The sequence below is a fragment of the Martes martes genome (genome assembly GCF_963455335.1).
Source record: "Martes martes genome assembly, chromosome: 2".
Taxonomy (NCBI): Eukaryota; Metazoa; Chordata; class Mammalia; order Carnivora; family Mustelidae; genus Martes; species Martes martes.
The window spans coordinates 58,229,749-58,256,179 of NC_137889.1; the positions used below are offsets into that span (position 1 = coordinate 58,229,749).

A 26,431-nucleotide genomic window follows, 5' to 3' on the forward strand; every position below is an offset into this window, starting at 1 on the left:
GTGAAGTACCTAAAGTATAGGCCTATGTCTTATATAGTATGTAATCAATATTAGTTAGATGGGACACCTGGGTGGCTCAGTGGGTTAAGCTTCCAACTCTTGATTTCGGATCAGCTCATGATCTCAGAGTCACGAGACTGAGCTCCCACGTCAGCCCACAATGAGTGCAGGGCCTGCTTGGGATTCTCTTTCTCCCTCTCCACTCCCTCTTCCTACCTCTGCTCACATACTCTCTCTCTCTCTAAAAAAATTAAATAATTAATTAATTAAAAATGAAAAATATATTAGATGAATGAGAAGTAATAAATGGGACTATGAAAATTATAGAAGGGAAAAGAATGCAGGGAGGGATAAGTCAATAGGAGACTCAAGGATCTTACACTTCAACTAGAATCCAATTCATATACATAAAATGAAAACTAGAATATTTACAATGTGATATACAATGCAAGTAAATACAAATTATAGACACTATTAATTGAGTGCATAAGTATTCAAGAGTCTGTGTTCTTGAGTAAATAACTGGTCCAAGTGTGACAGGGTTCACTGGAAAGTATCTCCTCAGAGAGGGAAGGCTTTAAATGGGTTTTATTAAGAAGATTTTAACTGGCAAGATAAGGATATACGAAGACATTAAGTAGGGAAATTAGCAAATACCAAGAAATGAAGGCTGAAAACATACAGCAGGAAGAAAGGTAATTTACTTGAATGTAACTGAGAAAAAGAATTTAAGAATAAGAAAATAGGATGCCAGTAAGGGAGGAAAGAATCTAAAAAAAAAAAAGCGCTGGGATTAAAATTGGAATATAACACAATTCAAACGAAGGTACAGCAACTTCTTGAATGACTTGATGAAAAGTGTTTGATGAAAATTATTCTAACAGTACTATGCACCATGGAATAGAGTAGGAAAGAGGCAGAAAGGCCAGTTTTACTGCCGTAATCATCTCAGCAAGAAGTGATGGGGATGGCAACTATAGATGTAAAAAGGGAGAGAATGATCTAAGAGATGTGATAGTGAAAGAATCAGCAGAACACTGCTGATGAATTAGATGGGAGAGGAGGGAGAGAAGTATGAAAAGAAAGTACTAAAAGGGTGTTTTTAAGGTTTTAAATCTAGGAACTCCAAGACCAGAAGTAAATTTTAAAAAGGATGATGGAAAGAAGAATACCTGGACAGAAAGAATTTTAACTAAAAGGAAACAGGCATTTGCATCAAATGCAAATAAGGCCTATGAAAGGATAACTGAGAAGGAAAACAAATCAGGGAACAAAAGTAAGTTGGTTAGGAAGACATTACATACAACATATGAGAACTCTATTGATTCAGAAGGAGAGTAAAAACCTTAGAAACAGTAGCAAAGGCCAACTAATAATAAAATGATAAGGTATGTCTTAATCCGTGCAACCACACTTCTAAGCACATATACTACTAAGCAGAGTAATTTACAAATATTGCCTTACATGCTCACAACAATCCTGTCATATGGGCACTACTATTTATCTCCAATTTACAGATGGAGTTACAGAGGTTTATGCAGTTATAGAGTAAGTTGTGGAGGTCAGATTTACTCCCAGGTAGTCTGGCTTCCAAATCCATGTTCTCAACCAGCTCAATATTCTAAGATAAATTAAGACTCTGAGAAGAATGACAATACACATTTTAAAGAGGTGAGAAATTAATTTGTGAGGGTAAAGGTTCATGAGATGGTTGATATACCAAAGCATGTATGTTGAAAAAGAAAATCCTGCTTAATCTAGAAAACTAGAATAAGGGAGAATTTATTGACTAAACCGAGGGTGGGAGTAGGGGCAAGGGGAAGGACTGCCTTAAGAGTTGGTATGTAAAATTACAGAAGTTTAAGAAAATGAACATATGACATAACCACAAAAGACTAGATGGTTTGGGGTATAACACTAACCATTAAATATTACATCTAGAAAAACAGCCATGGTTAACCAAAACACATCCCATGGCACAATCTAGTATCATAAGCAGTTATAGAGGATGGATATGGAATATTTAAAATAAGGCAGGCATATGTCAGGGAGGAAACATTCCAAGTTATACAGGAATTTAAGATTACTAAGTATTTTACCATAAAACCAAGCACATAGTAAGTTCTTAGTAGTATGTCTGTGCATTTTCCAAATGTCCTGAAGACCACCTTATTACAATTACCAGGCACGCTTATTATGAAGGACACATTCTTGGGCCTATCTGAGATTTTAAAAATTTGGGAGTGGAGTTCATAAAACAAAAATTCTAATACATTTTCCAGGAAATTCTTTTGCACAAAACTTGAGATGCAGTGCCTTCCTGTGTTGCCTAAGTATTTGAACTCTATGACTCCCCACTGTTTGTCTTCTATGGCTTTATAATCTGAAAGTGATCACCTAATTTCTTTCACTGCCTATGCTTGATTTTTGCTTATTTCCAAAATTTCAATCTTGGTTTGGTTAACTTAATCAAGACTCACCTTTGGAGTTTATAACCCTGAAATCCATATCAACTCCAATACTGGCATAGGGAGAGAAAAAGTTCTAGTTCCTTTCCCTAGTTCACGGATCTTCTGTTAAATATAACATATGGTGTCGACTAGAAACTGGGTTGACCCAGTAAGTTAATACTTATGTTGCCAGATCTGTACTGAAGAAAATGCTCAGTACTATAGACTTACCATATGAATTCCTGTTCATTGCCTCTTGAGTAAGAGGGCACAAATATCCTGTCTGTGTCCTAATTTACCACCAAAGCTTGTCAGGGATGAAAGACTTTTTTTATAAAGATCTTATTTATTTGACAGAGAGAGACACAGCAAGAAAGGGAACACAAGCAGGGGGAGTGGGAGAAAGAGAAGCAGGCCTCCTGCTGAGCAAGGAGCCTGATTTGGGGAGAAGGGTGCTCGATCCCAGGACACTGGGATCATTACCTGAGCTGAAGGCAGCCGCTTAAAGACCGAGCCACCCAGGTGCCCTGAAAGACATTTTTTAAGAAGACAGTTGTCACCATATAGACTGTATCTATGAGAATGCTCCTGTTTCTGAAATAGTGAGTTCTTTTAAGATGTCTCTTGACCACTGATAGGGCAAACGGTAGCCAAAAGGCCGTGCGCTTGATGAGAGGTAGAACTGGAAAAAGCCTCTTTAGTCAATAAGGGATGCTCTCTGATAGCAGCAACTAGGATCGTGAAAGAATAGCTTCAAACTACTTTCATGGTTTAAAAGATCTGTGATTCAAATTGTTGAGACAGTACAGCCATGTCTCTAGTGTTACTTTTGGCTCTTTCCATAATCCTGTCTAGTTCTACAGTCCTACTTTGTCATCTTTCTGGTTTGCCTGAAGTAACTAACATTAAAAGCTAACACTAAATTACACTGGGAGACTTTTGCCATTTCCTACAAATTATTTGATCCTTGAAGAAAAGGATTAAATCCAACTAATCTTTGTATCCCACAGAGTACCTAAACATGCACTGCTATACTTGACATGTTTAACTGAGTGCCCTGTTCAATCCCTACAAGAGAATCCTCCTCATGCAGAGCACCCAAAAGCATTAGCCTTATATAAAAGGTGACTTCCCCCTGTGTCATACCCTTAAGGTCATGGAATACAACTGACATCTAACTCATGGTCATACATTCAGGTTTCCCTCTTGCCACCTGAACTAAAAGAAGCACACCATCGCCACTAAGAGGGTAAGTAAGCTTTAATTGAAAGGACAAAACAGTTCAAGTCAGCACCGCTGGTGAACGAAATCCATCTGCAATTCAAAGTTATGGAGAAGCAGAAACTATGTAAAACTACAGTAAGGCAAACAGAAGTGGAAGGAAAAAGTAACAAAGCTTGATGAAGCAGACATAAAAAGAGAAGGCAAGACAAGAAACCATATATACCCAGAATGAGAATCAGAGACTAGCTTCTCAGATTCCTTACAGATCTCCCTTTCACACAACCTCAAAGAGCTGGATCCCTACAACAAACTTCTTTGAAGCCAAAGAATTCCTGATTAAAGCATTATTTTTTTCTTAGAATGTACACCAAGATAAATAAAAAGCTGGCAACAGATAAATCCAAAGAGGAAAAAAAAAATTGCACCAGGAAGAAAATGAAATCTCAGGTTAGTCAAAAAGTTCTCTAAATATGAATCTGACTTATCAGAAAGTACCATCCATACTTATCATATTCTTGTCAATGAAACAAATTAGAATTTAATTGCTATTTTCAAAGCAAATTATCAGTGTGCATAAAAAAAACTGTCTCAAGGGCGCCTGGGTGGCTCAGTGGGTTAAAGCCTCTGCCTTCGGCTCAGGTCATGATCTCAGGGTCCTGGGATCGAGCCCCACGTCGGGCTCTCTGCTCCGCAGGGAGCCTGCTTCCTCCTCTCTCTCTGCCTGCCTCTCTGCCTGCTTGTGATCTCTGTCTGTCAAATAAATAAATAAAATCTTTAAAAAAAAAAAAAAAACTGTCTCAAACTTAGAGGAGAAAAAGGCCATGTGATATATCTTTTCTGGTAACATATTTCAAAATATTCTGTTAGCCTATTTAAAGCAGATATTTGTTGTTTGATGTCTATAATGATCAGTAGTATATTACATTTATAGCCTCATCTTTAAGACAGGCTTCATAACTTAGACAGTTGATAATGGGAAGGCAAAGGCCAGTCCTGTAACTAGCCTCTAACCTGATGGTCTGTTCTTGTACGTAGACTAACAATAGTATCTAGAACCCCATTTTTTTCCCCTCTAAAGATCCTTTCTCTGGAAACAGTCTTTGAACTGACTTTTTCTGAAGAGAGTTCCCCTACAACAAATCCAAGATAAAATTACTATCAATTCATCTGACAAGTTTGCTTCAACACTGTTAAAGGCCAAACTAACATCTGAATAATTTTTATTTTGCTTATCTAATGCAGATTTTAGCATACTTCCTGTCTTGCAAGAAATATATCACTTAAGCCTTAAATTCATTTAAATCTTACATGCTTATTTACAGAAATTTTCCATGTTACTAACTTTAACTAAAAAGTTTAATGGCTATTAGTATTGTAAATCCTCAATTAAGTAAAGCTTGCCAATTTTTAAATTCTCACAAGAAAGTTTAATTGGACTTTCCCAAAAAAAGTTTCAAGATGTGCCAAAAGAATTTCTGAACTACTATAAAAGGCAAAAGAGTGAAATGACTGATCCAATAATTGGTGTTCTTCTCCTTAGTTATATTTGACAAAACAAAATTTATGACTAAGAGGGGAATTATTCAATCTCTGTAACAAAAGAATCGTTCTTCAATAGTATTTGATTGTTGTGGTGGTTATAGAATCCACCATACATGAGCAAGGGCAGATCGCCTGGTTAAGCATCTGCCTGCAGCTCGGGTCATGATCCCAGGGTCCGAGGATCAAGTCCTAAATCTGGTTCCCTGCTCCTCAGGGAACCTGCTTCTCCCTCTCCCTCTGCCTGCCACTCCCCCTGCTTGTGCATGTGTGCCCTTTCTTCTCTCCCTCTGTCAAATAAAAATATAAATAAATAAAATCTTTAAAAATTAAAAAAAAGAATCCACACATGTGATAAAATGGTGTAGAACTATATACACATATTGTACCAATGTCAATTTCCGGATTTTAATACGATACTAGAAGCTACATAAGATGTAACCATTAGGGAAAACTGGGTGAAAGGTATAGGCCTTCTCCACTATTCCTGTAACTTCCTGTGAATCTATAATTATTTCAAAATTAAAAATAAATAAGTAAACAATTTATTACTTTAATAACAAAAATATCATTTGTATTTTTTAATTAATCTAAATACCCTGTTTAGCTGACTAGGAAATAGAAACATAATCATTTATACATACAAGCTTACACTGTCAATAACAAAGTTATTTAATTGACATGCTGTCAACTAAGACATCTATTTCAGAAACTAGAAATTAAAATTGAAGTAACTAATAACTTGTGCTCATTAAATAATTCCTTGTTTTAGGGAAGAAGACCAGGTCAGTTGATACCTGTGTTAAACTGAAATCAAAGCAATATATATATATACATATATATATACACATATACCTATATATTAAAGATTTTATTTATTTATTTATAGAGATTTTATTTATTTATTTGACTGAGATCACAATTAGGCAGAGAGGCAAGCAGAGAGAGAGAGAGAGAGAGGAGGAAGCAGGCTCCCCGCTGAGCAGAGAGCCCGATGCGGGGCTCGATCTCAGGACTCCAGGATCATGACCTGAGCTAAAGGCAGAGGCTTTAACCCACTGAGCCACCCAGGTGCCCAGCAATATATGTATTTTTTAATTATCATACTTTAAGAAAAGTTCCTTTTTGAGAGGAAAAATAATCAAAGATATTTTTATTTAACCTTGGACTACCACCTTTGGAGGAAAATGACAGTTTACTGCAAAGATGATACAGAATTTCAAATAAATAAGATCATGCCAGCTTTTCAGAGAGGTCTTCCTCAGACTATAGCAACTATTCTTGTCCTGAGTGGTTTTAAACAGTTACTATGTAAAACTAAATACAGATAGGCTATATGTGAATCCACAAAATGCATTTTTCAACCAAATAAAGATAATATTCAGAACAGCTACTTTCAAGTTCTCCACAATGAACAATTATGTTCCACAAAGGTAAATGCTGGCTAGGCTAGTGGTTGCAAACTATAGTCATAATACAGCCTCCTACAAAAATTACATTCTAAAGTCTGGACTGATATCTTAGCTATCACCTTGCTACCTCTATACATAGTTTTGGGTAATATTTTTCCTTGACTCAGTTTGGTTAAAAACAAAAAACCAAAAAAACAGGACATTCTTTCTCCTCCATGAGGGAGGAATGAGACACAGATATGAATCACCATATATGTATCATCTACCACTTTGGAAAACCAACTAAAGCAGTGGGAAATAAACTAGCCACTCAACCTCAAGTATAAACATTAGTATGTAAGTAAAACTTATGACCGTTCCCAGATCATATATAATGCAACCATCCAACTGTCTCAATAGCAATGTTTAAAAAAAAAAAATTACCCAAAATGGAATAAGAATTTGGATTTGTGGGGAAAAAATGAAAGAAATTATATACAAAATTAATAGATCCTTCATGAAATTAGGTGAGAAGATAAAAAGGTTGGATTAGCAGTGGGAATCTAAGCTTGAAACATGAAAATGCATTAACAAGGGCAAAGAAAGTGAATTTTAAGTTGTTGTCTGAATTAGGCAATAATCTAACATTGCCTTTTACTTTGAAGGAAAAAACAGAAGTCAGAGCAACAAAATATACTACTATTCTTTATACAGCAATATGTTTTAAAGTTCACAATTAATTCTTTACTTCTGAAGACATTACCAACAACTGTAACCCTCACAGACTAATAATACTTCACCCTCCTTATCTATGCTAGAGTGCTTGTTTGGCCTTCCAGTAGTTTGACATGGCTAAGGCACAGGGTCTAGAGCTGATAATGATGAAATAAACAGAAGAAACTAGAACCCAAAATATGTGGTATAATATGATGATAATAATAGTTAACATTTATGATATTCCTGAAGCATTCTAGGTACTTAACAGTATTCTAAGGGCTAATGAAAATCCTATGAAGTAAGGACTGTGTATCCCCATTCTACAGATGAGGAAACTGAGGAACAGACAGATTAAAACACTTGCCCAAAGTCACATAGCAAGTAACTGGCAAAGCCAGGATTTGGACATGCGTGGAATGACCCTTTGGATTTATTTGAAAGGCTGGAGAGCCTCTGAAGGATTACAGGCAAAGTATGGCTAACAATCAAACCCACACTTTGATTTAGCAAGATCTCTCAGGTAGGAGTGAAAAGTAACTTAAGAAAAAAATACTGAAAGCAGGAAAATTAGTTAAGAAACTGATGTGGCAAGACAGAAATGATGAAGGCCCGAGTTAAGGGAATAGCATATAATGAAAAGAAGTCAACTGATACAGATACAAAGCAAGTATAATCAACTTGATTCTATGATTGGATGTGGAGAGTCAGAGTGACTCAAGGTTAGACTGAGTTGGCCCAACCCCAGTTTCATTTTAATCACGCCACTACCTTATCAAAATTTTAGGCAGATAAATTTAGTCTCAGGTCATCCTCATTTCAGCAACAGCCACAGCATTTGACTTTCCCTTCTTTGAAAACTGTAACTATAAACATTAAAATTACTGCCCCTTGGCAACTCCACACTAATTGTTTAATATTCATACAGTAAAGAGAGCTATTAAATGTTTTCAATAAACCACATGCAGACTGTCACTGAGCATTAGAGACAAGCTACAGAGGATATGTGCAACTTAGTAAACATTATCATAAACAGCACTCTGAGTTTTAAAAACCCTAAATGCCCTCTGAATGAATTAGAATCACTTTATCATTTTTAAGGAGGGATCTATGAATACCTGTTTTAGGATCCCAAAAAAGTATAATAACTCATAACTTGAAACTAAATCTATTGCTTTTTCTCCTTTTGTTTGTAAATGAAAAAACAAAAACAAAAAACAGTATCCTTATTCCCCAAGTCAAGGGTCTGTAACATATTGCATTAGAATTATAATAACCATTGGAAAAACTTACTGTAACTTCAAACTTATTACCATTGTAAGGGTAAAACTATGCCAAAGTCAGAGACTTCCAGTAACTAAATGCTCTTGGAAAGTGTCCAAAACAATGTTATAGTAAATTTCCAACTTGCTTCATCTGGGATCAAGAAAAACAAATTAACTAAAGCACTGGATTATGTTTAAATAGACTATAAGTAAAAGTTATACCTCAAATAATTCATCAGAAAAACCTTTCCTCTATACTTATGCTGGGCCCTACAACCAGTATGGGACAGGTGGGGAGACAGCTGTACCTAGGAATCTAAGTCACATATTAATTTATATTATTTTCAGAAAAATTTCAATACCAATAGGTTCCATCTTGAGAGAAACAGATTTTGGCATAATCTGTTAAAATAATGGTTTATAATGACACTGAAAATCTCCATAACTTCTATAATGTGGACAGCCTATGGTGGTAGTTACTCTGGTTTCTAGTTTGAGCCACTGTTTAGTGTCCTGTTATTTGTGGTTCAGATTCCTTTATTACAGGTTGCATGTCTCATAGATATATACCAATTTCATATATAAACAAACATAAAGATGCTTTATGTGAGTACATATGTAAATATAGCTATATGACACTCTAGACAAGCTGTGATTCCCACTAACAATTTTTTTATAAAATTTTTTTTAAAGTTCTACTGAATTGAGAAGCAAAAACCAATAATTAAGAGAAAAATCTGGCCAAAAAACAAAGGGAGCTACAAAATTAATTTTGGAAGCCAAAAAAAAACCCTAAATAAAGCAAGTTTTCAAAACAAACCCAACATATTTTCACTGAGCACTTTCTAGTTTACCTATAAACATTCACAGTTTTAAAAATCCGAGTGTTACACCAACTTTCATTTATGAAAAATGACATCTTGGGATAAATTTCTAATTTCCAAGAAAAATAACTCAAATTTAAAGATCTGCATACAAAATAATAGAAGCAAGAGCTGCAAAGAAAAGAACCCAAAAAGCAAATGTGGTATTACAGGAAATATGGAAGCTGTGTGCAACATTTAGAAGTGGAATGGACAGAATATAACATACACAAGACCCCAAATGAACTGCATAAATATCCCCAATGTGTTCAACATCTATTGAAACAAGCAATCCCATTCCAATACATACTTGCCGCAAAAATTGCCACAAACTGGTTACTTCTATTTTTTTTAAATGATGAAACAATGAGAGATTTGTTGTAATATATTTTATAACTTACCATTACTGAGCTACTATATTTCTATTAGTGATGCTTCAACTAAGGATTTGTGCTAAGAAGAGTGAAATCTGTTCATACAGCATTGAAAACGAAGCCTCACTACAGACATGCAACATAAAGCTGACCCCTAAAGGTTCCTTGATGCACATTTGCAACCACAGTATTCATGATACGCAGTACACTAAACTAGCAACAGATTGGTTAAAAACAGTTTGGATTCTCAACTTCCCATAATACAGGCAATATTTTTAGAAGCAATCATATTAAAATAAATGTGTCTTTCACAGTTACGGGATGAAATTTTAAGCTGGACAGGCACCAATGCCCTGATTTTCTACTTTTTTCATAAACCATATGACTTCCACATGCTGACAATGTTTTATGCTTTAACCTGCAGTAAAGGCTTTACATCATTTTAATGCTCGGTGCTTAAAATGCAACAGATTCAGCCCCGCCAAATGCAACAAATATGGTTTACTTGTAGTAATTTCAACCAGACTACTAGTCAGAAAAAGTTTAATGAAAGCTTTTCCCGGTAAGTAACTTTGCCCTTCCACGAAAGAAAAGAAGATCGGAGGTAAGGGTAGGTGGAAGAGAAAATACTGTTTTATTTTTCCAACCCTTAAACATTTTAGTTTTTTATTTCTAAAATAAGTATCTAATATTTAAAAACTCTACATCTCACAGAATACCTTTCAGCAAAAATATACTCTATTATGTAGTTACATAGGATTTTCCTCCAGTTTTGGCAAAGTAGTATTTCAGGTTAAGATGGAAGGTTAAAACAAAAAAATTCTGGATATCCTAGTCCAAAACAAACCAAAGGTTCAGCTTTGTATCAACATATTTTATGTTCTAAATTTGAGATTTAGAAGACACATACATCAATTTTTTTTTTCTATTCAGGTCAATCTAAATACACAAACTACCTCACGTTTATAGTCAGCTCATCTGTGTGAATGATCAACTGCAGAAATTTCAAATCAAAGGTTATAAAACATATCATAAAACTGCATACTGTATCTATGTGACTTTCAGGGAATCTAAGATCCTTTACTGATAGGTTTGAGAATTGGTAAGTGTGGAGCCATACATGTAAATATCTCAACAGTCAAAAGAGCAAGTATGCCAATTCCTTTAGTTATGTAAAGGTCCGTATTACACAAAAAAACTGTCACAGAAGTGCTATTGAAAACCTTCTATTTCAGGCTGAAGAAACTACAAAATATATGGTCTTAAATTATCCTGGTGTAATGTTATTAAATATTAAAGACTGTGAGAAAAAAGAGATGTTGCAATCCTCTTGCCTTTATAACTCTACTTGAAACTTGAGGAAAAAAAAATCAGAATTCAAATTTTCCAAACTTGACTTATAAACATAATTCAACTAGATCAAACAACAACTTAGTTGTGCAATTTTAAAATTAGTTTAATGCAAAGCACTTCAATCCTGTTGTGACAATTACCTGTGGCATAAATACAAAGTAAAAACAAATGCAAGTCCTTTTCATCTAATGATGCATTTTACAGTAAAATCACAAAAAGCACAACTATATTAGGACAAAGTAAATAAACAGGTACAGGAGGCATCATGTCCATCTGGGAAAAGAAATGCAGCATGCCAAGAAAGAAAGGACTGAAGGAGGAAAGAGGGAAGGAAAGAAGAGAAGAAGGAAGGGAGGGAGGGAAGAGAGGTTTCTATACCTGCAGGATCCCAGAGAAATGAACTAGTCACATCACTCTACCCTATTAGATACATAAGGGTTTTTAAAGCTTCAGGGTAAAAAACAGCAATCACTTTACACTATTCAACTTTGTAGAGTATAGTATCTTTAATGTCAACTGCCTTCCACCCTTCACTCACCCAATGCTTCCTCACTCTTCCATACCAGCTTCCAGACAAATCCGAGACAGAACAGGGTGGGGTAGAAGAAGAATACAAGCTGCGCCTATCAGCTACTCCCCCCGCCACCAAATAATTTCCAACAGTTTTTCCTAGTACGAAAATAAGTCTCCCTATCTCAAGATACACAACAGTCATCCTGTGTCTTTAGTACACACACAGAGACGCATACCCATGTCAGCACTCCAGACCCCCACCGCACGCCCCCGAATCTTAAGTAATGTTTAATGCATTTAACACGAAGACGACGAGATACATCTACCTACTGTTTCGGGGTGAGGGTGGGTGGAGGACTCCTTTCAAAGTAGCCCCAATAGTGTAACCAAAACACGGTTCCGGAATAAAATATTAAGAACACTTTTCCTTTCCCACCTATCTATGGACTTAAGGATGCAAAAATCCATCTCCACACCACCTCATCTCTAAAATTCTTCAACCCGGAGTTTGGGGTGGAGATTTGTCCAGGGGAGGGGGCGGAGGCGGAGAGGAGAAGAGTGAGCGGGCAATGGGACACAAACGAGTTGCTAACCCCAGCTACCCCGGACCACGTCGCCAGCCCAAAGGTCCAGGACCCGGACCTCACGCACGCTTCTCTGCCCAGGCCCAGATAAAAGCTATGACTCCAGCTATCTAACTCCCTATCTATAGACATTTATTCAAGACTAACATATCACACAAGTACACGTCACACAGTTTAAAACACAGTTATAAACCCCAAACAAACCCACACACCTCAAATTCACCTCGCAGTTTCCCAAACTCCAAACAGAAGACCCCACCTCCAGGATTCAAACCTTCCGCCCACAGTGGAGGAAAGCAGGAGAAAAGAGTTGGGGAGCAGCCGACGCCTTTCAATTACCGCCCCCCACAAACTGCCCCACCCCACACCCTGCGTCCGGGTTACCCACTCGGAAGCCCCCTGCTTCCTCCCTCCTCTCAATCGGGCCGCTTACGAGACCCATCCCCAGCCCACTCACTTACTCCCCAAAACCCCTCAAAGAAAAAAAAAAAGTGAAGAGAAAGAAGTGAGGAAAGAGACTTGAGGTAGTCCGGCTTCAAAACCGCTCGACTCACCTCAGAATCCTTGCTGAGTTCTCTCCGCCCGGCACAGCCCCCTCCCCAACGTCCCAGTACGAAGGGCTGAGGCAGGGAGGAGGGGAAAGCGGGAGGGGGAGGGGTGTCTTCCGCGTGGGGCGCCAGTCGGGAGGGGACTGGGGAGGGGTTGAGGCCGGCGCAGGAAGAGGAGAAGGGGGAGGGGAGGCCCCTATCTCCCAGTCTCCCCCTGAAAACCACCCTTGTCTCAATCACATCAGACTGACTGTCTTTGTCTGGCTGACAACCGCCATATTGATATCAACAGCCCCGCTCCCACCTGCTGCCGCCGGGCGGCCCTGGGAGTTGTAGTTCTTGCCTCCCTTGAGTAAAAGCTCGGGACTCGGCATCCGGAGGCCCCTGGGAACTACAGCTCCCGGCAAGTCCCGCGCCCATCCGCCTTCCCACAGGGAGGAGGGGTAAGGGTCTCCAGTGCCATGGGGACTACACATCCCAGAATACCATGGGTCCCAGGCCCAGCAACGGGACATGATATCATGCTGGGGTGCGGAGGGAGGATGAATTGGCGGCGGGGATGAATTTGAGCTGGCCGAAGGAGGCGTTGGAGAGGAAAGGGACGGAAAAGAAAGATGACCACAGTTCCCATGATTCATGGAGCAACGACTACATTTCCCATGATGCCCCGGGAAGGGGGGGGTGCGTAGAGCAGAAGGACTGCATGTCCCGCCATGCTCTCGGCGGGCCGGTGGCGGTGACTGAACCGGAAGACGCTTTCTGCGTTTGAGGAGTGGAGTGTCTGGTACTGAACAACCAAAAGTCCAGTATGAAACTGGTGAGTCTCTGCTCCTAGGTCAGAGAGCAAAGGTGATGCCATATCCTTTTGGACTTCTTCGTTTGCACCTTGGGAAGTAGAAAGTGGGTGGGCCAAGGAAAGCTGCTGCTGTTGGAGAGGTTTGAATCTTAGCCCCCACCCCCAGCTGCCTGGAGATCTTATCGATCCATTGACGGGTCCCTTTGGTTAGATAAAACGTTGACTCTGTCGCATTTTTTCCTCCTCCGAACTAAGGTTGGGCCTTAATGAGCTAGGTTTGACTTCTCAGCTGCCACGTGAGTGTTGAAATAGGTTAACTTCTTTTCCGTGCTATTGGCACTTGTTTAGCGTTTCTCCCTACCGTTGTTGAGGCGGCTTTTGTTAGATCTGAGCGGAGAGTAGAAAATATCGAGCAGAGGGTAATCACTTATTAAATTTTGTACTATAGAGTCCTAACTGCCCTAGGACTTCAGAGAAGGACGAAGCCAGGGTATGACTTTGGAGGATTTGAGTCTTAAACACTACATACCGTGGGCTGAGAGGCAAGTGTTAAGGCACTCCACCCTAGCGACTGCATGAGGCAAGGTTAGAGGGGAACAGTATCTGGAGAAGTCTTTCATCACAAAACCCAAACACTTTGCTTATAGAAAACTTCTCAGACCTTTATTTTGGGCCGTTTTGGTTGTGCGTAGATCTAACTAGTTTATTCTATCTGTATAGAATTAATAATAGCATTAATTAGGAGGTGTGAGACACTATTTCTCAACCTTTTAAAATTAATGTTCCTGCAGCCAAGTATGTCAAGCTTTACTTTCTGTGATTTTTATACAAAAACAAAAGGTTTGTTTTCTTATTTGAACATACTTTTCCACTTACATTCTCTCTCTCTGTCTCTGTCTCTCTCCAGGTATATACTCTGCATAGTGTTAGCGGTTTTTTTGAAAAGAAGTCAGAAAGTATTAAAGTAGATTAAACTCCAACACTGCTGCCATTTAAGGCTGCCCTTAGGTAGGGAGAAGGGCGCACAGATCAGTAAACTCTGACTACAATTTGTTCCTGGGCCCGAGTATGAAACATTTAAGAATGCAGAATTGAGGGGCACCTGGGTGGCTCAGTGGGTTAAGCCTCTGCCTTCGGCTCAGGTCATGATCTCAGGGTCCTGGGATCGAGCCCCGCATCGAGCCCCGCATCGGGCTCTCTGCTCAGCAGGGAGCCTGCTTCCCCCTCTCTCTCTGCCTGCCTCTCCGCCTACTTGTGACCTCTCTCTGCCAAATAAATAAAATCCTTTAAAAAAAAAAAAAAAAGAATGCAGAATTGAAAGTCACTGCCTTGCCCTACAGAAGCATGCAATTTAATGAAGATAGAAAAGAAAACCAAAATAATAATTCATTGCAATTTATGGTAAAATAAAAACGTGTTCAGCGTTTGGGGAATTGAGAGAATAATAGATGGGGAAGAGCTGAAAGACAGCTTCCTGGAAAGCACTCTAAACTGATAAGAGGAGTAGGCCAGGGCCTTCCATGAAGAGGGTTCACATTACAGGTGGAAAAGAGTTTGCAAGTGTGAAGCAATTTTTTCCATAATAATGCATTTTGCTGAGAGTCTCAGAGAGCCAAGATTTACTTTACATATACTTTGGTTTCCTCATAATATCCTTCTGCTTAATATATTTACAGATGTGAAAACATGGAAGGAAAAAGTAGAAACTTGATTTTTTCCTTTAAGAACCAAAATATGCCTCCTAGGAAGAGGAAATGTTCTATCTGTAGTCCCTTCCTCTTTACTTTCAATCCATGTGTTACATATTAAAACTAATTTGGTAGTTAGATGATCTTGTAGGATCTCTGCAGAATTACCATCAACATAGCAAAGTGCTTTGAAAAATATTGATGCTCACTTAGATGTCCTGTGTGTGGCAAGCCTGATAAAGTTGAAATAAATTGTCCCATGGCCTGAAATTTTTAATTTTTTGTACTGCGTCAGGAATATGTAGTAATAAACCATGCTTTACATTTATTTCATGAAACACAGAAATACATTTTATTGAGCACATTCTTGTTTTGAGATTATGACTTCCCAGAATACCTTCCCCGCGCTCAATCTAGGACCACATCTTTTTGCTTGATTCTTCCTCTGTTCTTGAACAAGTCTCTTTCTCTCCAGTCCCGTTAATACTGCTTTTGTACTGGCTTTTTTCACGGGATACTTGGAATTCAACAATACTTTCTGAATGATCTCCCTGTGTTCAATCTTAACCCCATCCAGTCTATTTACTCTACATCTCAGAAGTTGTTTTAAATTGCAGAGTTCCATAAAACCCCTCAGTACCTTCCTTTGCCCTTAGGATAAAGTCCTATAATTCTTAACTTGGCTTGCAGAATATGGCGTGCCTTCCTCTCCAGGCTCATACTTAGCCCTCACCTCCCTTGCTCTCCTGGTTCCAATTATATTGCACATCTTCTAGTTCCTTCAGCTCACCCTGCTTTTGCCTCTGGGACTTTAAGTGTATTGCTTTGCCTACAATGCTTTGTTGCCTGCCTTATTTCTTCATGTATCTCAGGTCTCTGTTTAACACTTCTTCAGGGTTTCCTTGAATTGGTTGCCCCCATTATATGCTTCCATGGCACATTTTCTTTTTGTAGCACTGGTAATTAATTATTGGTTTTATGTCTGTCCTCCTTCATATATTCCCAGGGCCTGACACGTAGTATGATGCCACTGAATAGTTGTTGAATAAATAATCTCTGAAGGATTATCAAATCCTGTGACTAATGATAAGAAAAGATTAAGGAGTGTATTTAAATCATGACAATAAGCAATATCCGTTGGAGTAAAAATAATAATAATAATTACTACCTTTTATGGAGCCATTATTGTGTGCCATGCACTGTGCTAGGTACAGTGCAATGTGTCACACTTACTCCTTTGCTCTAGGTGATAGTATTCCCATTTTACAGATAAAAAGTCTGAGCCTCAGGAAAGCGAAGTGGCTCACAGTTACACAGATGAAAAGTAGTAGAACCAAGATCTGAATCGAAGATTCCTTCCTTAAGACTCTTTTGCTTAATGAGGGCCGGGATTCCAGCACCTTGCCAAGTACCTGGCATATGTTATCTCTTAATGAAAGGAAGCTAGAGAGTGCATACTGGGAGAGTTTATTCCAGGCTGTTTTTAAAATTAGCTTTAAATGTGAGCTTGATTAAGTTAAGATCTTTAAAAAAGATTATTGGTAAAAAATTAAAGTTTGGAAACTTCCTTGATATTATAAAGGGCTCCATATCAGACCATACCAATTGAGTTGAGTGCCCAGGTTAGTTTTTATACTACCCAATTTAACCTCTGTAATCCCATTTATAGTTCTCTAACTTCACATATGATTCTCTTGGCTTTCCATACACCCAAGGGAAGACCACGGCTGACTTTATAAAATATTCCTTAGATATCTCCATGGAAAAATACCAACTCAAGGGGCGCCTGGGTGGCTCAGTGGGTTAAGGCCTCTACCTTCGGCTCAGGTCATGATCTCAGGGTCCTGGGATCAAGCCACATCGGGCTCTCTGTTCAGTGGGGAGCCTGCTTCCCTTCCTTTCTCTCTGCCTGCCTCTCTGCCTTAAAAAAAAAAGAAAAAAGAAAAATACCAACTCAAACGGTTTTAATTACTGTCTAATATTATGTGGTATTCAGGCAGTTTTTTTAACTGTAGAGAGTATATTGGCACCCTCAGTTAACCAGAATCATTTTTAAAGAACAGGAAAATTAGAAGATTAGAAGAAAATTATCATATTTTAGAGCCTGTTCTGTTATTAGTATAAATTAAGCCTACCTGGGTATACCCTGGTGGCCAATTCAGGAAAGGATAGAGACTAGAATTCATTAGGGTTCTTAGCAAAACATTGTGGGGAAAAAAAAACAAAACAAAACTGAATACGTTGACAAATTGAGTTTGAAACATGAATTTAGTCATTCAAATAGATATAAAGTGAATAAGATAGTAAGAAGCAGTTCAAGAATGAAGCATGTGTCACACTTTCTATGGATCCAGAGATTGAATCTTCTAGTTTATTAAGTCAATAAAGCTTTATTATACAACCACAGTACACCCTTGGCATTCAAAGTTTTAATACTTTCCATTTTAATTCTTATATTTGACCCCAAAGATTGACGACAGGAAATTATGATTTTGCTGAGGCACAAATTTCAATATGACTTTACGATTAGTGATAATCTGGGCATCTGGGTGGCTCAGTCAGGTAAGTGTCTGTCTTCAGCTCAGGTCATGATCCTGGGGTCCCTGGATCAAGCCAGGAGTCAGGCTCCCTGCTCAGCAGGGAGTCTTCTTCTCCCTCTCCACCTCCCCCGACCCGATCATGCTCTCTCTCTCTCTCTCTCAAATAAATAAACAAAACTTCAAAAAAAAAATTAATGATAATCCTTAGTGAATGAACCTGATTGCCTCAGAATCCATGGCTCTCTGTAGTTATTGTTGCTCTTTTGTTACAGTTCTGAAAGAAAGGTCATTTAAATGCTTGTTCTGCTATACTTTTTGAATTTGATGGAGGAAATTGTATGCTGTAGTTGTATTTACAAAATTTAAAACTCAGGAAGGCCAGGAGATGTTCTTCAGTGATCTATGCCCCTTGATACAAAGAGCTGTTTTGTTACTACTGGCTTTTTGGGGAAGGCTTAAACTTTTAACACACCATTTCTCCAGGAAAACAGATGGAGCAAAGAATTTGTCCTCCACTATTCCCAGTGGAGGACAAATAAAACATGAAGTGGAATTGTAGGTGATCTAGAAGATCTTTGTTTGCGAGGGGCAAATTCTGCCCCAAGGTCAATTTAACGAACCATTAGAAAGGGGTGTGTTTTTTCCTCACCTGGGATCTGAGAGTGATAGATTATTTCTGTCATTTACAGAATTGCAGAATGCTTTTGGCTTCTTAGAACTTGGATCAAGAATAGAAAATCTCTTGCTATAAATTGCAAACATTCACAATTTTACCAGTGCTTATTAATTCACCTGTTACGGTGCAGTTGTTAAACCGTCAACCTGATTTCACTCTTTTCTGTTTCTCTTCGCTGGTTGATTAGAGTGCCCTCGTGTGTCTTCACAATGTAATATCATTTCGAGCTTCCAAAAGGTCATGTTTTATCACAACTCCAGTATGATAGGTTTTTTCCTTTCTTTCCTCAAACTTAAAAGCAATGTGTAACACTAGACCAAGTCACATACTTTATTCAGCCGTGCTCTGAGATAAAAATGGATAAATTTACTTTGAGGCCTTTCAAAGTCATAATTGTTGTTCCTCTGAAGATTAACTCTTTTATACTTAAGGTGAAAAAATAAGTATACCAATAATAGATTTTTTTCAGCAATAATAGTTGAATCGAAAAAAATATATATGACTCACAACATAAGCATGACAGCATTAGTATTGCATGTAACTGCAGTAACACATCTACTTTGTGCCTGGTTTGCTTTGAGCACTCAAATGCCACTGTTACTGGCTCTGATGATTAGCAAAGTGTACTTGACATACCAGGGCCAAGAGTGTAGCATGGCATGGAAATCAGTAAAACCCAACATTCCAAATGGAAAACTTGCTCCTGGCTCACTAAATACCAACAGAGGTCCAGGCATACACGGCCCATCAAATCTCCATCATTATTCATTTATTCATTCAGCAGCTCTTCTTGACCACCCATCTCCTCTGTGCTTGCTCAGGGTACTGGGTGTATTGCAGGGAACAAAACAGATTTACTCCCTGCCTTTATGGAAAGTAATGTCTAGTGGGCTTACTGTGCAATTCAAACAATACTACAATGAACTTCTAATGTAAAGATATCATCGGGCACTGGCTCACCTATTTTTTTAATGTAATGGTCAAACAATGCATTTAATTGTATCCAATTAAAATTTTAGCAGTTATGGCCGACTTGCCCACTAGTTTACCATTGTACCAGTAGTGTATGAGAATGCATTTCCTCCCCCTTGCCAACAATGCCATCTGTTTCTTTACTCTTACTATGTGTCTTACTAATGCAACTTTCTTCTCTCATCAATCCTCACACCCTCTTGTCTCTTAAACTTCAGCCATATTTAGTAAAATCCTTACAGTAATGATATATGGATGTGGGAAAATGTACCAGAAAGGGGAACACATTTCTTCATTTTATAAAAAAAAATACTGTGTCATAAGAATCTTTAAAAGGAAATTTTTAAATAGTCTGGTGTTGCTTTGAAAATGCTGATGCATGGGTTTAGTAATTAAGATGGCAGTATTGTGGGATCAAAGGGATTGGAGAGGCAGCCAGGCCAAGTGTGCATAAATGACAGAGGAGATCCCCCATCACCCCCAGAAAGAGGATGATCTGTGAGGTGAAGCTAGAACTTGATATATCACGAAGGGCTGAGGAAAAGGTAGATGCCAGAATTTGCAGAGATCGTGAAAAAAGGCAAGACTGCAAACTAAAAGGATGAAGGGGAATAAGAAAGACTGTAAGGAGAAACAAGTCAGTTTGAAAACCCCAAGGCACTCAGTGATCAAGTCTAAGAACTGTGTGGTAGGAACTTCACTATGAGAAAAACAGGAAGTTTCAGTTGTCCCCGATTGACTATATATCCGAAGGAAATGCCTTGAAGGTCTAAAACATTTAAAATTTATTGAAAGCACAACTGAATGAACTTTAGCTCTCTCAAGGATATATAATCAGATAGATGATGTTCAAGAAAGTGATTTTTTAATAGGAATTGCAAAATGAGAACCCTTTTTGCCCTTAAGGTACAGTTTATTTTTCATCACTCATGTTTATGAAGGGGGGGGAGGTAAATAGTAAAAGGTCTTGCATAATCCATTCCTCAGATATTTATGGCCTAAGCAGAGATTGTCTTTTTCTAAACACAATATTTCTGCATTTTTCTATTTCAGTAAAATAGAGGGAGGCATAATTAGATGTTCTAATTTAATGTTTCCTTCCCATATGTTTTTCCAGCATATGAGAATATGAGTAAACAAGCAGTAGTATTAATAATGTAGAGGATATTATTATTGTAACCATTACCTTTTTTTTCTTTACATTTTAAAAGCAGCTTTATTGAGGTATAATTTACATGCTACCGAATTCAGACATTTAAAGGGTACTATGCCATGACTTTTAGTAAATTTACACAGTTGTGCAACAATCACCACAATCCAGTTTTAGAATATTTCCATCACTCTGAAAAGATCCCTGTGCCCATTAGCAGTCAACCCCCATTACGACCTCCAGGCTCAGGCAACTGCTTATCTATTTCTGTCTTGTAGATTTGTCCTTTCTTGTCATTTCATATAAATTAACTACTACAATATGCAGTCTCTTGTGTTGGACTTTTTGCTCTTAATATAATGTTTTTGAGGTTCCCTCATGTTGTAGCATATACTGCTTAATAAAATTCCACTATATGAGTATACCACATTTTGTTTATCCATGTACCATTTGATAGACATTTGGATTGTTTTCACTTTGGGGCTAGCATTGTGTGTAAGGTTTCCATTTCTACTATCTACATGATTTCATTTCTTTTTCTTGCGTGATTGCACTAGCTAGAACCTCTAGTACAATGTTGACTTGAAGTGGTGTGAGCAGACATCCTTGTCAATCTTTTTTCCTGGTTCCCAATCTGAATGGAAAAAGCATTTAGTCTTTCAGTAGCGAATATGATGTGAGCCATAGGTTTTTTGTAGGTACCCTTAATCAAGTTGAGGATGGTCTCTTCTAATCTTAGTTTGTTGAGCATTTTTAATGGGTCTTGGATTTTATCAAATGCTTTTCAGTGGGGTATCAAGATGATCATATAGTTTTTGTCCTATATCATATTAATATGGTGTATTACCTTGGTTGAATGTTGAAAATTTTTTTTAAGATTTATTTATTTATTTATTTATTTGACATAGATCACAAGTAGACAGAGAGGCAGGCGGGGGGACGGGGGGGTAGCAGGCTTCCTGCTGAGCAGAGAGCCCAATGCAGGGCTTGATCCCAGGACCCTGGGATCATGACCTGAGCCGAAGGCAGAGGCTTAACCCACTGAGCCACCAAGGCACCCCGAATGTTGAATGTTAAATCAATCTTACATTCCAAGTATAATTCTCATTTGGTCATGATGTATAGTCCTGTATACATATTACCAGAAATGGTTTGCTAATACTTTGTTGAATTTTTGCATGTATATTCACAAGTGATACTGTTCTGTAGTTTTCTTGTAATGTCTTTGGCTTTGGTATCAGAGTAATATTGTACTCATAGAATGAATTGAGAAATGTTCCCACCTCCTCTGTATTCTGGAAGGGTGCTCAAAGAATTGATATCATTTCTTTAAATGTGTGATAGAATTCATCAATGAAGCCATTTGGGCCTGGGCTTTTCTTTGTGGGCAGATTTTTTTTTTTTATAACCTTGTTCTTTTTTTTTTTTTTTTTTAAGATTTTATTTATTTATTTATTTGTCAGAGAGCGGAGAGAGCGAGTGAGCACAGGCAGACAGAGTGGCAGGCAGAGCCAGAGGGAGAAGCAGGTTCCCCGCCCAGCAAGGAGCCCGATGTGGGACTCGATCCCAGGACGCTGGGATCATGGCCTGAGCCAAAGGCAGCCGCTTAACCAACTGAGCCACCCAGGCGTCCCTGTGGGCAGATTTTTAATTGACTAATTCACTTTCTTTACTTGCTATGGGTCTTTTCAGATTTTCTGTTTGTGCATTACATTTTTTAGAAATTGAAGTAAAATATACACAACATAAGATTAACTCTTTTAACCATTTTTAAGTAGAGTTCAGTGGCTATAGTACATCCACATGGTTGAGTCACCATCACCATCCATGTCCAGACATCACTTAGCATAATATCTTCAAGGTTTATCCATGTTGTAGCACGTGTCAGAATTTGCTTCTTTGAGAAGGCTGAATAATATTCCATCAAACATGTATACCACATTTTGTTAATCCATTCATATGTCTATGGACCCTTGCATCATTTCTGCCTTTTGGCTATTACGAATAAAGCTGCTTTGAACATGGGTGTACAAATACCTGTTCAGATCTCTGCTTCGAATTCTTTGGGATATTTATCCAGGAATAGAATCGCTGGATAACATGGTAGTTCTTCATTTAACTTTTTGAGGAATGAGGAACAGAAAAACTCTGTTTTTCACAGCACATGCACCTGCACCATTTTATATTCCCAGTAGCAGTACACAACGGTTCTGATTTCTCCACATCTTCACCATTTGCCAATACTTGTCATTTTCTGTTTGTTTTGCTAATAGCCATCCTAATGGGTGTGAACTAGTATCTCACTGTGATTTCCATTACATTTCCCTAATGCTTAGTGATGTTGAGCACCTCTTTTGTAATTTTTTAGATAGGTAATACATGTACATTATTTAATAGTTTAAAAAAAAGAAACTGTACAAGTTTAAGGGGAAAAAAGGTGAAGAGATCTGCTCCTCTCTTTATTTTCCTCCCCAAGAGCAATCTCAGTTATCAGTTTCTTGTGTACCCTTCAGAGATACTCTGTGGATATATATTTATGTAATTTCCATCCCTTTTTTATTTTTTACATATATGGTGAGATCCTACCCACACTGGTTTTGTGAATTCCTTTTTATTTTTTAAGTTAGAAATGTATCTTACCTCTCATTTCATATCAATATCTAGAACTGGCTCATTTTATAAAACACTACATACTCCTAATAAATCAGAGTCTGCATTTTATAAGATCTTGGATCCTTTGTTTTCACAGTTCCTTCATTGTAGACAATGAAATATTTTCAATGCTCCTTTCAGATAGTTTTAAAAATATTTCTAACAGACACTTTGTATTTTCATTGTTGAAAGAGTTTAGAAATATGGTTGTTAGGCTAGAAGATAAAGTTCTGCTGCCCCCACCTACACCCCTCAGGACGATTTTGAAAATCATTCATTGTTAGAGTTTAGGGCATGGTTTTTTTACTAATATAAAACATAACATATGAAATTAGCATCAACATATCTCAAAAATATGTTCATATCATTGCTAGAAAATAAATCAGTTGCACAGTGTTTTGTTGTTTAGATATGCCATAATTTATCTGGCCATACCTTCATCGATAAGCATTACATTGTTTCCAGTCTCTTGCAGTTAGAAATCATGTTACATGATAATCTCCTTTGCGCGCACCTCTGGAATTATATTTGTAGGAAACATTTCTAGGGGAAATGGATGGTTCAAAGGGTGTGTGCATATTTTATTTCATTTTATTGCCAAAATGCCCCCATAGAGACTTATCTGATTACACTCTCTAGCAGCATATCCCAGTGTACCACTACAATTTTACCATCAAATAGTCCTGTTTTTTCTCACTGACAAGTGAAGAAATGGTCTGTCATTATACTTTTTAAAATGTTTTTCTCCTGTGCGTTAAGATGTAGGACATCTTTTCATGTGTCTACAAAAACATCTGTATTTCTGTTTTCTTTTCAACTCCTTTATCCCACTTGATATATTTTACAGTAATAAATTTTATTTTTTGTAGTTTTAGAGTATATTTTAATGTCTTTTTAAGATTTTATTTATTTATTTGAGAGAGAGAGCAAGCAAGAGCAAGTAGAAGTGGGGTGAAGGGCTGAGGGAGAAGCAGGCTCCCCACTGAGCAGGGAACCCGATGTGGGACTCTATCATGGGACCGCGGTATCATGACCTGAGCCCAAGGCAGACGCTTAACCAACTGAGACACTCAAGTGCCCAAGAGTGTATTTTAATATCTTGTAGTACTTGTTCCCACTCATTGCTCTCTACTTTAGGATTTTCCAGACTGCTCTCAAACATTTATTTTTTTCATATAAAATTTAGAATGTTAGGTATTCTATAAAATTGAGAATTATTAGTTCCCAGTAAAATCTTTCTCATATTTTTATTGGAATCAGGCTAAATTTATAAAATGTAAGGAGAGAATTGACTTATTTCTTTCAACATATCATTCAGTCTAAAGAACAAATGTCTTTTCCCTTAAATCCTTTCATAAACATTATCTTTTTTATTGTTACTGTAATTGAAATATTTTCCTATGTAGTTTACATATAAAAAGGGTATTTCTTTTTTTATATTCTCTCTATGGCCCCTTGTTGAATTCTTCATTTTAATTTTTAGTATTTTTTTTTCCAGTTAATTCTCGTGGTTTTTCCTGGCGTATAACTTTGCAGATAGTCTTTTTAAAAAAATCTCATTTTTTTCTGTAGTGCAATTACATTGGCTTATATTTGCGAGATAGTTTGGAGTAGGAGTGGTGGTGGTAGACATTTCTGTTCTATTTCTGACATAAACTGACATGCTGCTTTAACTCAGTATGTCACTGTTATATCAACTTTTGGTTTGAAATTTTTGTGTATTTTAATTTACATTCTATAGCTTTCTGTTTTCTTGCTCCAGAATTTTCTAGTCACTAATAAAGTGAGATTCTTTCATATCAACCAACAGTAAGTTATTTTTTAAGGGGAAGATCTATTTGTATTGTACTGTATTGTTTGTCCCAGGCAGTTAATTATATCTTGCAGGCCATTTCCAGACTTTTGAGAAAACAATGGTTTTTATAACTTAAAGTCTTGGGTGGTGTATAGCAGATTCACAGAAGTAAAAGACTTCTGTGACCTTAAGAGAAAATTGCAGGGTTTCCTTGGAAAACAGAACAGCCAGAAATAGTTTGTCTCTCTGTACTTAAGAGACAGGCCTGATAAAGGCTAGAAATGTAAACAAATTGGTCTGTTAAAATAAACGTAATTACCACACCAAAAAAAAAAAAAAAAGTAGAAACAAAAAAAGAGTTCAGAGCCCTGGGCAAGTGTTTATTTATTTTAAGCTGTATTTGATTCAAACTATGTAGATCCAATAGGAAGATGTTGATGAACAGCTATGAGATAGTTAAAATTAACAGATAAGAGAAGCAATAACAAAAATCCTTTATTTGGCTGTATGATCCAAAAAAATGTTATTAAATGCCTATCTTATACAAAACCTCCTTGATGCCATAAGACGTACTAAAGATAAATAAGACAGAGCCTATTATCAGTAACTGACTATTTAACAAGCTCTGTATGTGTATGTGAGTGACTATATGCAGTTTTAGCAATAGACTGATAAAGGCAGTAAGTGGGGTGTGTAAGTTTAGGATTATGAAAGATGTTTTCCAACCAGAAAGTCAGAGTTGCCTGCAGAAGTAAAACTTGAGTTGGCTTTGAAAAGTATGTTGGCTGACAAATATGTCAGAAGCAGAGTTTTGTGTCACTGCCACTGGGGTCAAGGGTGGAATTGCTGGGGGTTGTCAGGAATGACAGTTAGAAAGGTAGATTGAAACCACAGTGGTGACTGAATTTGAGACTCAATGGTTGGACAGTAGCAAATAAGGATATTTGAAAAACATATATTTCAAGGGAGTTTGGGAGATTTAAAGATTGACTTTTCTTTTTTAAGATTTTTTTAAAAAGATTTTATTTACTTATTTGTCAGAGAGAGAGAGCACACGAGTGCACAAACGGGGGTGAGCGGCAGGCAGAGGGAGAAGCAGGTTCCCCAATGAGCAAGGAGCTGGTTGTGGGACTTGATTCCAGGACCCTGGTCTAACAAACTGAGCCGAAGGCAGGCGCTCAACTGGCTGAGCCACCCAGGCATCCTTAAAGCTTTACTTTAAAGTAAGAACGTTTAAACACCTGGAGGCTTTACATTTATCCCTTGGGAAATCTAGAACAAAGGAGTTGGAGGAACTGTATTTAACACACTTAAAAAGAACTTTGGAATGTGAAATCAAAAAGT

At 37.6% G+C, this 26,431-nt stretch overlaps 2 protein-coding genes across 11 annotated transcripts in view; one reads left to right on the forward strand and one right to left on the reverse strand.

The window, feature by feature from the left end:
- Positions 1-13,133, reverse strand: part of HMBOX1 (homeobox containing 1) — a 196,659-nt gene extending 183,526 nt beyond the window's left edge. For 6 of the 10 annotated variants that reach the window (XM_080797800.1, XM_080797804.1, XM_080797806.1 and 3 more), the window contains exon 1: positions 12,825-13,114. The gene's annotated coding sequence lies outside the window, so the exon portion shown is untranslated. Of the gene's footprint in view, positions 1-12,824 lie in introns of all 10 variants that reach the window. The other 4 variants (XM_080797802.1, XM_080797803.1, XM_080797799.1 and 1 more) reach the window with 2 other exon arrangements.
- Positions 13,134-13,362: 229 nt separating this feature from the next.
- Positions 13,363-26,431, forward strand: part of INTS9 (integrator complex subunit 9) — a 102,255-nt gene continuing 89,186 nt past the window's right edge. The window contains exon 1 of the mRNA XM_080795429.1: positions 13,363-13,635. Within this exon, the coding sequence (XP_080651555.1) occupies positions 13,627-13,635 (9 nt within the window). The 5' untranslated portion in view covers positions 13,363-13,626. The remainder of the gene's footprint in view (positions 13,636-26,431) is intronic.